At 42.1% G+C, this 13,038-nt stretch overlaps 1 protein-coding gene across 1 annotated transcript in view; it reads right to left on the reverse strand.

Moving 5' to 3' along the window:
* LOC106604726 (vascular endothelial growth factor receptor kdr-like) overlaps positions 1-12,350 on the reverse strand; it is a 74,673-nt gene extending 62,323 nt beyond the window's left edge. The window contains exon 1 of the mRNA XM_014199675.3: positions 11,768-12,350. Within this exon, the coding sequence (XP_014055150.1) occupies positions 11,768-11,828 (61 nt within the window). The 5' untranslated portion in view covers positions 11,829-12,350. The remainder of the gene's footprint in view (positions 1-11,767) is intronic.
* Positions 12,351-13,038: the final 688 nt, after the last annotated feature.

Genomic DNA, 13,038 nt, shown 5'->3' on the forward strand with positions numbered 1-13,038 from the left:
GCTTGGTGGGGACTCTCTCTCTCTCTCTCTTCTTCTCTTTCTCATAACACTTATTTGGGCAGATGTACTTTTTTTTATTGACCTCTGATCTTGTTGATGCTCTGTATGCTATTATTACATTTGTAGGGAAGAGCGACAAAAGGGGAGGTTGAAACGGTGGATTTAAAATCCCAGTTGGGGGTGAGCCTGGCTGAAGCTGTTGATAGGTGCTGCTCGCGGTGCTCAGCATAGGAAGCACTGTCATTCTCTCTGCTGTCCGTGAGGTGTGACGGTCTCATAAGTGATTTCCGTCTTTTGACTCTCTACTCCCCAAGCAGCTTGTGTACTGACAACCTTCGGTTTAGTCGCCAGGCAAACACGATCATGACATTTTCTCTTTAGGTGCGGATATCTGCAGCGAAGCTTTTACTTGAGTCATACAGTATCCAGACAGTCAATGGAATTACACAACAAGGCTAATTCCCTGTGTGGACTCCAGAAACACACACACACACAAATGCACGTGAACACAACACACACACACACACACAATCAAAAGTACACAGAGTTCGGATATGTTTCACTGTGGGAGTCTGAACAGCTGTTGTCCATGAATGAACTGCCCATGCCAATGTTGGCACTCAATATCAACTTCCCCCCCCCAAATGTTATAACATCATTGTTTCGTATGAGTCCAAGGTTATTTGGAGGGGAAGGGATGTGGTCAAAGGTTTTTATAGTGATCAAAACATTCCTCTCAGTATGACAGAGTACTACAGTATAGGGTCTACATCGCTCTCTTTAATACTTCTACTTACGCTAAACCTAAATCAGAGATCACAATCTTCAGACACGTTATGACTCTGTCGTTATGACTTTTTTCTTATTGCCCATGTGTGTATTTACGCATGAATGGATGGATCGATGTGTACATAAACAAAGGCCTGAAAAATATGACGGTGCATATTTCAAACCACCGAGATTCCTAGAAAACGGTCCTGCATAAAGCTAATGTTTCCTAAAGCTCATATGTTGTCCATTAATGCTTTAAATAATATATATATATTCCTAAAAAGTCTTGTTTACTAGGGCTGGGCATTGCCAGGGACCTCACGATACGATATTATCATGATACTTAGGTGCCACTATGTATTGCGATCCTATACTGCGATCTTATTGCGATTTGATGATTCAAACATTTTTCTCACTACATGTCTGCTGGAGAGAGACGAGAGATCACAAGAAAATTTGTTTTGATCAGTCAGGGAAACAAAAGAGCTGAAAATATGTTGGCGCACTATTTAAAAGGAAGATGGAGAACAAGCTACAGGATGAAAAATACCAGATTTATGGTGCAGGTACAGCTGACTAGTGCTAGCTAACGCTACCTACAGTAGCAAAAATTGGAGTCAACTATCTATATAATATCGTCCAAAAGTAGTATTGCGATATGTACTGTATGGAATTATTTCCCGAATCACTATTTTATTTACTGTTTACATACAGTGAGGGAAAAAAGTATTTGGTCCCCTGCTGATTTTGTACGTTTGCCCACTGACAAAGAAATGATCCGTCTATAATTTTAATGGTAGGTTTATTTGAACAGTGAGAGACAGAATAACAACAAATAAATCCTGAAAAACGCATGTCAAAAATGTTATAAATTCATTTGCATTTTAATGAGGGAAATAAGTATTTGACCCCCTCTCAATCAGAAAGATTTCTGGCTCCCAGGTGTCTTTTATACATGTAAGGAGCTGAGATTAGGAGCATACTCTTAAAGGGAGTGCTCCTAATCTCAGCTTGTTACCTGTATAAAAGACAACTGTCCACAGAAGCAATCAATCAATCAGATTCCAAACTCTCCACCATGACCAAGACCAAAGAGCTCTCCAAGGATGTCAGGGACAAGATTGTAGACCTACACAAGGCTGGAATGGGCTACAAGACCATCGCCAAGCAGCTTGGTGAGAAGGTGACAACAGTTGGTGCGATTATTCGCAAATGGAAGAAACACAAAATATCAATCTCCCTTGGCCTGGGGCTCCATGCAAGATCTCACCTCGTGGAGTTGCAATGATCATGAGAACGGTGAGGAATCAGCCCAGAACTACATGGGAGGATCTTGTCAATGATCTCAAGGCAGCTGGGACCATAGTCACCAAGAAAACAATTTGTAACACACTACGCCGTGAAGGACTGAAATCCTGCAGCGCCCGCAAGGTCCCCTGCTCAAGAAAGCACATATACATGCCCGTCTGAAGTTTGCCAATGAACATCTGAATGATTCAGAGGACAACTGGGTGAAAGTGTTGTGGTCAGATGAGACCAAAATGGAGCTCTTTGGCATCAACTCAACTCGCTGTGTTTGGAGGAGGAGGAATGCTGCCTATGACCCCAAGAACACCATCCCCACCGTCAAACATGGAGGTGGAAACATTATGCTTTGGGGGTGTTTTTCTGCTAAGGGGACAGGACAACTTCACCGCATCAAAGAGACAATGGACGGGGCCATGTACCGTCAAATCTTGGGTGAGAACCTCCTTCCCTCAGCCAGGGCATTGAAAATGGGTCGAGGATGGGTATTCCAGCATGACAATGATCCAAAACACACGACCAAGGCAACAAAGAAGTGGCTCAAGAAGAAGCACGTTAAGGTCCTGGAGTGGCCTAGCCAGTCTCCAGACCTTATCCCATAGAAAATCTGTGGAGGGAGCTGAAGGTTCGAGTTGCCAAACGTCAGCCTCAAAACCTTAATGACTTGGAGAAGATCTGCAAAGAGGAGTGGGATAAAATCCCTCCTGAGATGTGTGCAAACCTGGTGGCCAACTACAAGAAACATCTGACCTCTGTAATTGCCAACAAGGGTTTTGCCACCAAGTACTAAGTCATGTTTTGCAGAGGGGTCAAATACTTATTTCCCTTATTAAAATGCAAATCAATTTATAACATTTTTTACATGCGTTTTTCTGGATTTTTTGGTTGTTATTCTGTCTCTCACTGTTCAAATAAACCTACTATTAAAATTATAGACTGATCATTTCTTTGTCAGTGGGAAAACGTAGAAAATCAGCAGGGGATGAAATAATTTTTTACCCCACTGTATGACCTCCAGTATACTAAAGCTGATGTTATGTTACAGTATTATTGTTTGGTTGAAATTGAACTTGACTCTCATTCAAAAACTCTACCACTCCACCACTTTTGTTCCACACTTTGATCCACTTGCTTTTACATAAGAGTCTCTCTCTCTCACACACACACGAACACACCACATATTACAACCTGACCTCACTACTCACTGGAGGGAAACTCTTCTCCTAAAACCAGGCTGTTGCCTCTGCTCTGCTCTGCAACAAACTACAGATGGATGGTTCCCACTTTAAAAGACCCGTCATGAAGCCGTCCGCCCTGTGTCCCCCCCGCCCCCACCGAACAGCTGTGTGCTGCATTCCTCCAGTGGAACGCCTGAAAAATTCCAGAAATTGTGCTTGTTGTGGTGGTTCTGTTCAGAGGGTCCAAGACATGGTTCTCATCAGGAGCCATAAAAAAAGAGGACAGGCATGGAACCAACAAAAAACCGAGAGAGAGCAATCACTATCCGATGCCTCTCTGGGTTGCCATATTTAGCTCACTGCTGGTTGGCGTTGGGCTCTTGTGACAGTTTTCAAACAGTAGTTGACATTGGTAGTGTTACTCTGGGACCTCCATTCATAAGTCCCTAGCCTCCCTCTGTGCAGAGCTGGGGAAACAACAAAGAACGGGACATTGTGTTTTGAAAACACGTGTGGTCGTTCCACTTCCAGGAAGGACTTTTGCTTTTGCTTCTAAAAGGTTGGGATTCCAAGCTCTATTTGGACGTGTTTGGGGTCAAGCTAAACGGAAAGCAAAAACGTAGTCAGAGAACAAACGAGGCCTCCAAACAATGACAAATTTGAACATTTTTAAACTAATCCAAATCCTATCTTTGTGTCTAGTCCCCATGGAAATCAGTGGGCTATTTAAAACACCCAAAATAGTTTCAGCTGTTTTCTGCCAGACACTTGTGTAATCCGAAATACTATCTCATGAGCTGTTCATTGACTACAACTCAGCGTTCAGCACCATTGTGCCTTTCAATCTCATAATTAAGATAAGAACCCTGGGCAGTGGTGGAAAAAGTACTCAATTGTCATACTTGAGTAAAAGTAAAGATACATTAATAGAAAATGACTCAAGTAAATATGAAAGTCACCCAGTAAAATAGTACTTGTGTAAAAATCTAAAAGTATTTGGTTTTAAATATACTTAAGTATCAAAAGTAAAAGTATAAATAATTTCAAATTCCTTATATTAAGAAAACCAGAAGGCACAATGTTTGTGTTATTTATATTTATGGATAGCCTGGGGCACAGTCCAACACTCAGACATTATTTACAAATGAAGCATTTAGTGAGTCCACCAGATCAGAGGCAGTAGGGCTGACCAGGGATGTTTTCTTGATAAGTGAGTAAATTGGACCATTTTCCTGTACTGCTAAGCATTCAAAATGTAACGAGTACTTTTGGTTGTCAGGGAAAATGTATGGAGTAAAAGGTACATCATTTTTTTCAGGAATGTTGTGAAGTAAAAGTAAAAGTTGTCAAAAATATAAATAGTAAAATACAGATACCCCCCCCAAAATACTTAAGAAGTACTTTAAAGCATTTTTTGTTAAGTACTTTATACCACTGACCCTGGGATTAAACACCTCCCTCTGCAATTGAATCCTAGACTTCCTGATGGGCTACCCCCTGGTGGTGAGGGTTGGCAACAACACATCCGCCACACTGACCATCAACACGGGGGCCCCTCAGGGGTGCGTGCTTAGTCCCCTCCTGTACTCCCTGTTCCCCCACGACTGCATAGGGGAATCGACTCGGCACAACTCCAACATCATCATTAAGTTTGCAGACGGCATGACAATGGTAGGCCTGATCACCGACAACGATGAGACAGCCTTCAGGGAGGAGGTCAGAGACCTGGCAGTGTGGTGCCAGGACAACAACCTCTCCCTCAACATCAGCAAGACAAAGGAGCTGATTGTGGACTACAGGAAACGGAGGGCCTAGCACGCCCCCATTCACATCGACGGAGCTGTAGTGGAGCGGGTTGAGAGCTTCAAGTTCTTCGGTGTCCACATCACTAAAGATCTATCATGGTCCAAACACATCAACACAGTCTTGAAGAGGGCACAACAATGCCTCTTCCCCATCAGGAGGCTAAAAAGATTTGACATGGGCTCTCAGATCCTCAAAATGTTCTATAGCTGCACCATTGAGAGCATCTTGATTGGCTGCGTCACCGCTTGGTATGGCAACTGGCATCCGACCGCAAGGCGCTACAGTGGGTAATACGTACGGCCCAGTAAATCACTGGGGCCGAGCTCCCTGCGATCCAGGACCTCTATACCAGTCACCCAGTCATAGACTGTTCTCTCTGCTACGGCACTGCAAGCGGTACCGATGCACCAAGTCTGGAACCAACAGGATGCTGAAGAGCTTCTACCCCCAAGCCATAAGACTGCTAAATATTTAGTTAAATAGTTAACCAACAGATACCTGGAATATTTGCATTGACCCTTTTTGCACTAATCTCTTTTGACTCTTCACTTACGCTGCTGTTACTGTTTATTATCTATCCCGTTGCCTGGCCACTTCATCTCTACCAATATTTACATATCTTCCTCAATTACCTTGTACACTACCTGTTCTAATCGACTCAGTACTGGTACCCTGGGTATATAGCCAAGCTTTCATTTCTCATTGTGTATTTATTCCTGGTGCTATTACATTTATATTTATTCCTGGTGTTATTACATTTCTATTTAGTCCTGGTGTTATTACATTTCTATTTACGCCTGGTGTCATTATATTTCTATTTATTCCTGGTGTTATTCCTTTTTTATTTATTCCTTGTATTATTGTTATCTATTATTTATATATTTCTCTCTGCATTGTTGGGAAGGACCTGTCAGTAAGCATTTCACTGTTAGTCTACACCTGTTATTTACCAAGCATGTGACAAATTCAATTTGATTTGATGTTAAATCCTTTAGGTAAGAAACTGCTGCTGAACCCAATATGATGCCGCTTAAGGGTTTGAACTGGGGATTTCCTCCCAAACACAGTCATCTCATACCATAATAATGGGGTTTTATTACGCAGTATTACACACGTGCTGTTGGCAACTAGCCCGGAATGCCTTTCTACTGCCACATTCAGACTCTCACTCTCTCTCGTTCTATCTCTCTTCCTCTTTAAAGTGCCTGGAATAATGTATGGAATTCCCTCATGTCTCTGTGTGCTTCCCGTGCTTCCCGTCCTACCATGTACCAGTAAGGCAGTCTCTGGAGTGAGGGTGAGAGGATATATTTTGGGGTCTTCAAGGCAAAAACAACAATGTGGAATAATGACTCCCTCGTTTAACCTTGCCACTCCATCTCTTTGTAAGTCCAACATGGGGAACAAAGGGCAGAGAGTTGATGGGGGGACGGGGGACGGGGGGGGACACTCCTTTATAAAAGATAAAGGTCAGAGGCTTGTGAGTCATATTCGCTGCAGTGTGTCCATGGATACAGCAGAGTAGCATAACAGTAGCCAGCTATAGTCAGTCAGTTTCCACCAACATGATCACTGGCTTCCTGTACTGCACTGGGTCCCCATTTTTACCTCAATGGCACATTATAACATTTCCACACATTTTACACAATAAATTTAGTTTAAGCAACTGGCTTTAGCACTACTGTGAATTTCCCAAACAAGGAACTTGAAAATATTCCATTATTAATTTCAAGGCTTTACTGGCTCACAGTTGGTGGGCTATAATGGATTGTGAGGTTACATTGGGGTTAACCTGTCCTGCACTGTTATATTCATTGCCTCATGGCGTGACGATACAGCCATCCCGCTGCGATGTTGTTCTGAGCCAGTGGTATTTTGGGAGTTGTCTTTAGGTTGAATGTGTCAGAACAAACACACAGAAAGACAAACTCACAAGATTTTCTATGCTCTGGTGGGAGATTTACAACAGAGAGCTGAAAACATTGACAAGAGTGGGGACCACCTGCCAAAATAAGAAGTTGCTACTACTACTGCACTTTCTGTGCAGTTAGAGTTTCTCCTCATGTGTTGAGAATACACTCTCACACTGGGTCCTTCAGAAATCACTGCACTTTGCCAACAATACGGGTCTTTCAGAAATCACTGCACTTTGTCAACAATACAGGTCCTTCCCAAATCACTGCACTTTGCCAACAATACGGGTCTTTCAGAAATCACTGCACTTTGCCAACAATACGGGTCTTTCAGAAATCACTGCACTTTGTCAACAATACAGGTCCTTCCCAAATCACTGCACTTTGCCAACAATACGGGTCTTTCAGAAATCACTGCACTTTGCCAACAATACGGGTCCTTCAGAAATCACTGCACTTTGCCAACAATACGGGTCTTTCAGAAATCACTGCACTTTGCCAACAATACGGGTCCTTCAGAAATCACTGCACTTTGCCAACAATACGGGTCCTTCAGAAATCACTGCACTTTGCCAACAATACGGGTCCTTCAGAAATCACTGCACTTTGCCAACAATACGGGTCTTTCAGAAATCACTGCACTTTGTCAACAATACAGGTCCTTCCCAAATCACTGCACTTTGCCAACAATACGGGTCCTTCAGAAATCACTGCACTTTGCCAACAATACGGGTCCTTCAGAAATCACTGCACTTTGCCAACAATACGGGTCCTTCAGAAATCACTGCACTTTGCCAACAATTTGGTTAAGACAACAGTAAAAGAGAGTTACTTTTTTATTAGCCCGTAGATTACCCCTTGGAGACAGAATGTCCCTGCATCTCCTTTAAAAAGGCAGAATAAAGGACAATGGGTGGCCAGTCAGTTTTTCCTGGTAATACAGAATAAAATGTGGCTAACTATAGGAATATCCTGTATAACGAGATTCCTACGAGCTCTTCCAACGTGTAAGCCAGGAGGATTCTTGTTCCATAACATGTGAGGTTACAACTGGCTGGTGGACAGAAGCTCCTTGAAATTTAAATCACATGAAGGGGTTAATATAAAATATATTGCCAGCTCAGCAAGAAAGATATGTGTCTTATAGAGGGGGATGCTGCTATCATCACTGTTAATAACAGCGATAACAACTGATCCCTGAATGTAAAATTCCCAGATTCAACTGAAGTGCTTCTGCTGTGCAGTTAGAAGTCTCCCAATCCAAGAATCCATCATGCACAAGAGAGGTACGAGAGCTAAGGAAACCTGCCAACACCAACAGCTGAGTTAATATTTCACCTTGGAATAACACCACATTGGTGGATATGTTGGCAGCAGTCTAGCCCATCAGAGAGAAACAGAGATGCTTGGTGTGTGTGTGTGTGTGTGTGTGTGTGTGTGTGTGTGTGTGTGTGTGTGTGTGTGTGTGTGTGTGTGTGTGTGTGTGTGTGTGTGTGTGTGTGTGTGTGTGGGTGGGTGGGTATGTAGGCTGCATGACACGGACATACCGTTGGTGAGGGATGAGCTCCCTTTGAACTTAGATGACCTCTCCCTGTCACTCCCATTGGCCATCTCAAGCGCCCACAGAGGGGAGAAAAAATATTTGAAAAATAAACTTAACTGGAACATCACACTCCTTAACCCAGAGAAACAGCTTCAACAGGCACACTGGACCATGGAGTTTCCATTTGACACTACAGGCTGACTTTTGGAACAGGTTGTTTGAATTGGAAACAAAGTTAAGGGAGATGTGAGGCCAGTGAAGTGCATGGTTGGATAATGTTACATTTGATCCTCTCAGTTATTCCCTTTAACTAAGCGGCTGAAATGGATAGGCAAAGACTTTGACTTTGTTTAGTATTTGTGGTTTTTGGGGCTGAAAATGACGAAACTTAGATCCCATTTTGGTTTGAAGAGTTTTCTCACCACTTCCCCTTCCCCTCATCTAATTTTGTGTGATTCAGTCAATGACTTATGGTCAGCGGAACACCTACTGTGCTCTAGGTCTCCATTAACTGTGGCGTGGGTGTCAAAACCATGCCATAAACTCCCTGACTCATCTGAATCGGTTCTAGTTTCCAAACCACAACCCTGCTCTGGATCTGACCTTCCAGCAGCTGGGCAGTGTCAAGCATCATTTCTGAAGGTGACTGAGATAGTTCCCATCTGAACGTTCTGTTCCCATCAATGTGATGATAGGCAACAATCCCAAGAGAGATTATATTGTCCCACGGGAAATAGCCACGGTAATAGACAAAGTGGGGTTAAACCTGGTTGTAATGCATAGTCCAACTTTACTGCGTAGTGCACACACCCTATCACTGTACTGGTGGAGGGAGAACTTGTATTATTTTTTTTACATTTTTTTTTTACATTTTAGTCATTTAGCAGACGCTCTTATCCAGAGCGACTTACAGTAGTGAATGCATACATTTCATACAATTTCATACATTTTTTTCCTGTGCTGGCACCCCATGGGAATCGAACCCACAACCCTGGTGTTGCAAACACCATGCTCTACCAACTGAGCTACAGGGAAGGCTGTAGCTCAGACAGAGAACACAAGACAGAGTTACATCAAATAAAGCTCTGTTTTCATGGTCCCGAGCAAAGAGCTGCTGCAGGAAAGAACTCTCTGGCTGTCAGAGCCATCAGGCTTCAGATAGTGCCAGCGGGCCGAGGAGGAGAGAAGCGCTGGACTCATGCCTTGCGCTAAATCAAAAGCAGTCACACATACCACTCAGAGTAAAATATGTGCTAATCATTTTTACTTGACCTCTCTATCATTGAATGAGTCTTAAGGAATGTAATGGTTAAATGGGGTTGACAGGAATGTAATGGTTAAATGGGGTTGACAGGAATGTAATGGTTAAATGGGGTTGACAGGAATGTAATGGTTAAATGGGGTTGACAGGAATGTAATGGTTAAATGGGGTTGACAGGAAAGGCCTAATAAGGGTCCGCTTTGATCTGGAGAGAGTTGGGTAACAAATACAATATACTAATGTTAGCGTTTGCTTTTTGCGATAGGAAAGAGGATTTACCAATTTCAAGCATCTATAATCAACACCTCTTATTTCACTTATCTCTACATGTACATTTTAGATTTTAGTCATTTAGCAGACACTCTTATCCAGAGCGACTTACAGTAGTGAATGCAGTGCCTTACAAATCCACCAAAAATCTCAATGACTCCCAATACTAAACAAAGTCACATCACCAGCACAATAAGGAATAAATGCCTGTTTTTCAATTTAGTTGGGTTTATTTCAGATTATTTGTAGTGGACAAATCACCTACCCATCTCTGTGGTAATGTACCTGTCCATCTGACCAAACCTCTCCCCATCCCTGTCTTTAGACCCCATTTACTATTAATGGCCCTACCATACAGCCAATCACCATGCAGAAATGGTCTCCCTTTCCTCCTCCCCATTGTCTTGAGATTGGGGCTGGACATACATTGGTGGTTGACTGTGAGCGTAAGGAGCTCCGGGAAGGAATATTTTCTCAGGTAGCGTGTCACATTTCCGTGACTTCTACTGGCCAGAACAATACCAGGGTGCCTCCTGCCCCTCCATCCGCTTCCTCCTTGTGTCTTTCCCACGCTCCGCTTGTGGACAGTGAAGGAAATCTATTTGGAAACATTGTAGACAAAGCTAGACACTAAAAAAGTAGCAGGGGATGGAGGAGATAGATGGGGGCAGCATTTCCTCTGCTTGGATGTCATGTTTATTTGGACACGGGGAGGAAGACATATCTGTGTAGCACACCGGGACAGACACAATCTAGAGAAACATCCACCTTTTCTGCTCCATTTTGTTTACATGGAGAGGCATCAAGATCCCGGGGCTGCCAAGTGATAACAATGTGGCTTGCTTTGTGAAACATACATTCTATTCTCAAGATGTTGAACAACATTTCACTCAGGAGATCCACATGATAACAGTGCTAGAACACATATTTTCACCATAACTGAAAGACTGGTTCTGTTTTCAAATTGATTTCCCCTCCTCCAGGGGCCGAGTTTTCTGTAACACATCAGACATAGTTTCACCAATATCCAGTGCATTTCACACAAAAACGACCAATCTGAACGAACTCATTTGAGATTAACTGAGAACAGTGAACTAATGAGGTAATAGATGAAAGGTATAGGTGATAATAAACTCATAGGTATAGGTCATAAACTCACTAAAGTAAAACACCGCAGTAGCCGGTACCCAATTAGGCTAAATCCTCACTTCAATGGAAAGTGACATCTACTGGTGACAAGATGAACTGCAATGTCCGTACCTGTATGGATTCCTAATTGGCAGAACCTCAACCTTTAAATGAACTTGAATTACCATAATAACTGCATTTCAACGACATGGAATTTTAATTCCAAGAAAGAACAGGGGCATTTTCATTTTAACTTAGTTGGATTGTGTGATATGGTCATGATTTAAACAGGATTATCCTTGATAATGATCACCTCATAAACCTATGTCGTAAAGTGTCCATTCCAAAACAAAATGTGTTTATGTCTTCAAACTCTTGAATAAAAAAATACAATCTTCTTATTAATAGGCTGCATTCCAGAAAAATGACAGACTAAACGTGAAAATCAATCTCCAATTCTTCATATTTGACAGGGTAATAAATCACCAAATGTGGGGGCATTAAGTAACGAAATTATACTGAGATTCAACTCGCATAATCAAATAATACTTTTGGATAAACCATCTCTGGATAAAAATGGAATAATTCTTACCGGTTATATATGTGATCAAATGAAGTAGGATTGACAGTTTCGCGCAGTCGAGCGGGGCCATTCTGTCGACCACAGATGATAGGCCTACTTCAATAATATCAATCCCAAGGAAGAGCCAAAAGTGTTGGCTGAGGATGAAAACGGAGAAAATTCGTAGCTAGGGCTAATAGTCCAAAAGTGATATGACAAATTCCCTTTCGTTTTTAATCCCCAAAATCCTTAGATCAAAATCTAAGAAACTCAGCAGTTTTCCTTGTATCCCAGAGCTTGTTTTGCAGGACAGCTCCCCAGCGCAGTTTTGGTTCCAATTGAAGAGACAGATGAGAGCAGTCCCCGGGGGCAGGTGCGACCCGCGCGACAGTATCCCTCCCTCCTTGGAACTGATTGGATTGAATTTGAACAAGCGTTGCCACAAAGTGCCTGATTCCTAAAATATTCTGTACACGATAACAAAAGGCTCCAAATTTTAAATAAACAAAACACAGAGAAAAATCAACCATACATCCTCTGAACAACGTAGTGCAGACTAATTAATGCGCAACTGTCTGAAAGAATTTCTCATCCGCTTCGGTACTCGTACTCAGCACTGCTTGCAGTGCATGGCCGTTTGTGTCTTTATACTGAAAAACAAAGGAAGTATGCAACGTCACTTGTTCAGGACAAACTGCTGTGACAGTTTTCAGTTCTAGAAACACTTTCTGCATTTGAATTTCACTAATATGACATGTAAATATATTTAATATGTATTGATGACGGTATTGGCACCATCTTTGCTACATCATCAAACAGTTTAATCGCGTAAGGTTTTGAATGACTTGAAAAACTTTTCCAAGACTTTACTGACAGGAAAATAAAGATTATAAATGAATCAGTCAAACATCATTTACCCATTTAGTGCAACATCAACATTATACTACATTTCAATTCTTGAATTCACTGTTTCACAATTCAACAATTTGCACAGCCCTTCATTGCCCAATACAAGTCACAACGTTGCATGAAGAGAATGCAAAACAGCCTACTTGACCTTGATCAATTAAAAATAGTAAACCTAGTGTCTAAAAGTAGAGATTATCTTTTCTGGGGAAACCAGCATGAGGTGGGGTTTCTCAAAGGGGAAACATCGGTTCGAATTCTTAGAATAAATATTTGTTGGATTTATTTTTAACTTTAGAAACAGGATATACAGCGTTTTATATCAAATGTAAATAATCCTCTGTGCGTGGCGTGAGTCCACTGTTCCCAAGCAGCACCCCATGGTGTGTGGATGT

This window comes from Salmo salar, chromosome 05 (assembly GCF_965601325.2).
Source record: "Salmo salar chromosome 05, fSalSal1, whole genome shotgun sequence".
NCBI classification, from domain to species: domain Eukaryota; kingdom Metazoa; phylum Chordata; class Actinopteri; order Salmoniformes; family Salmonidae; genus Salmo; species Salmo salar.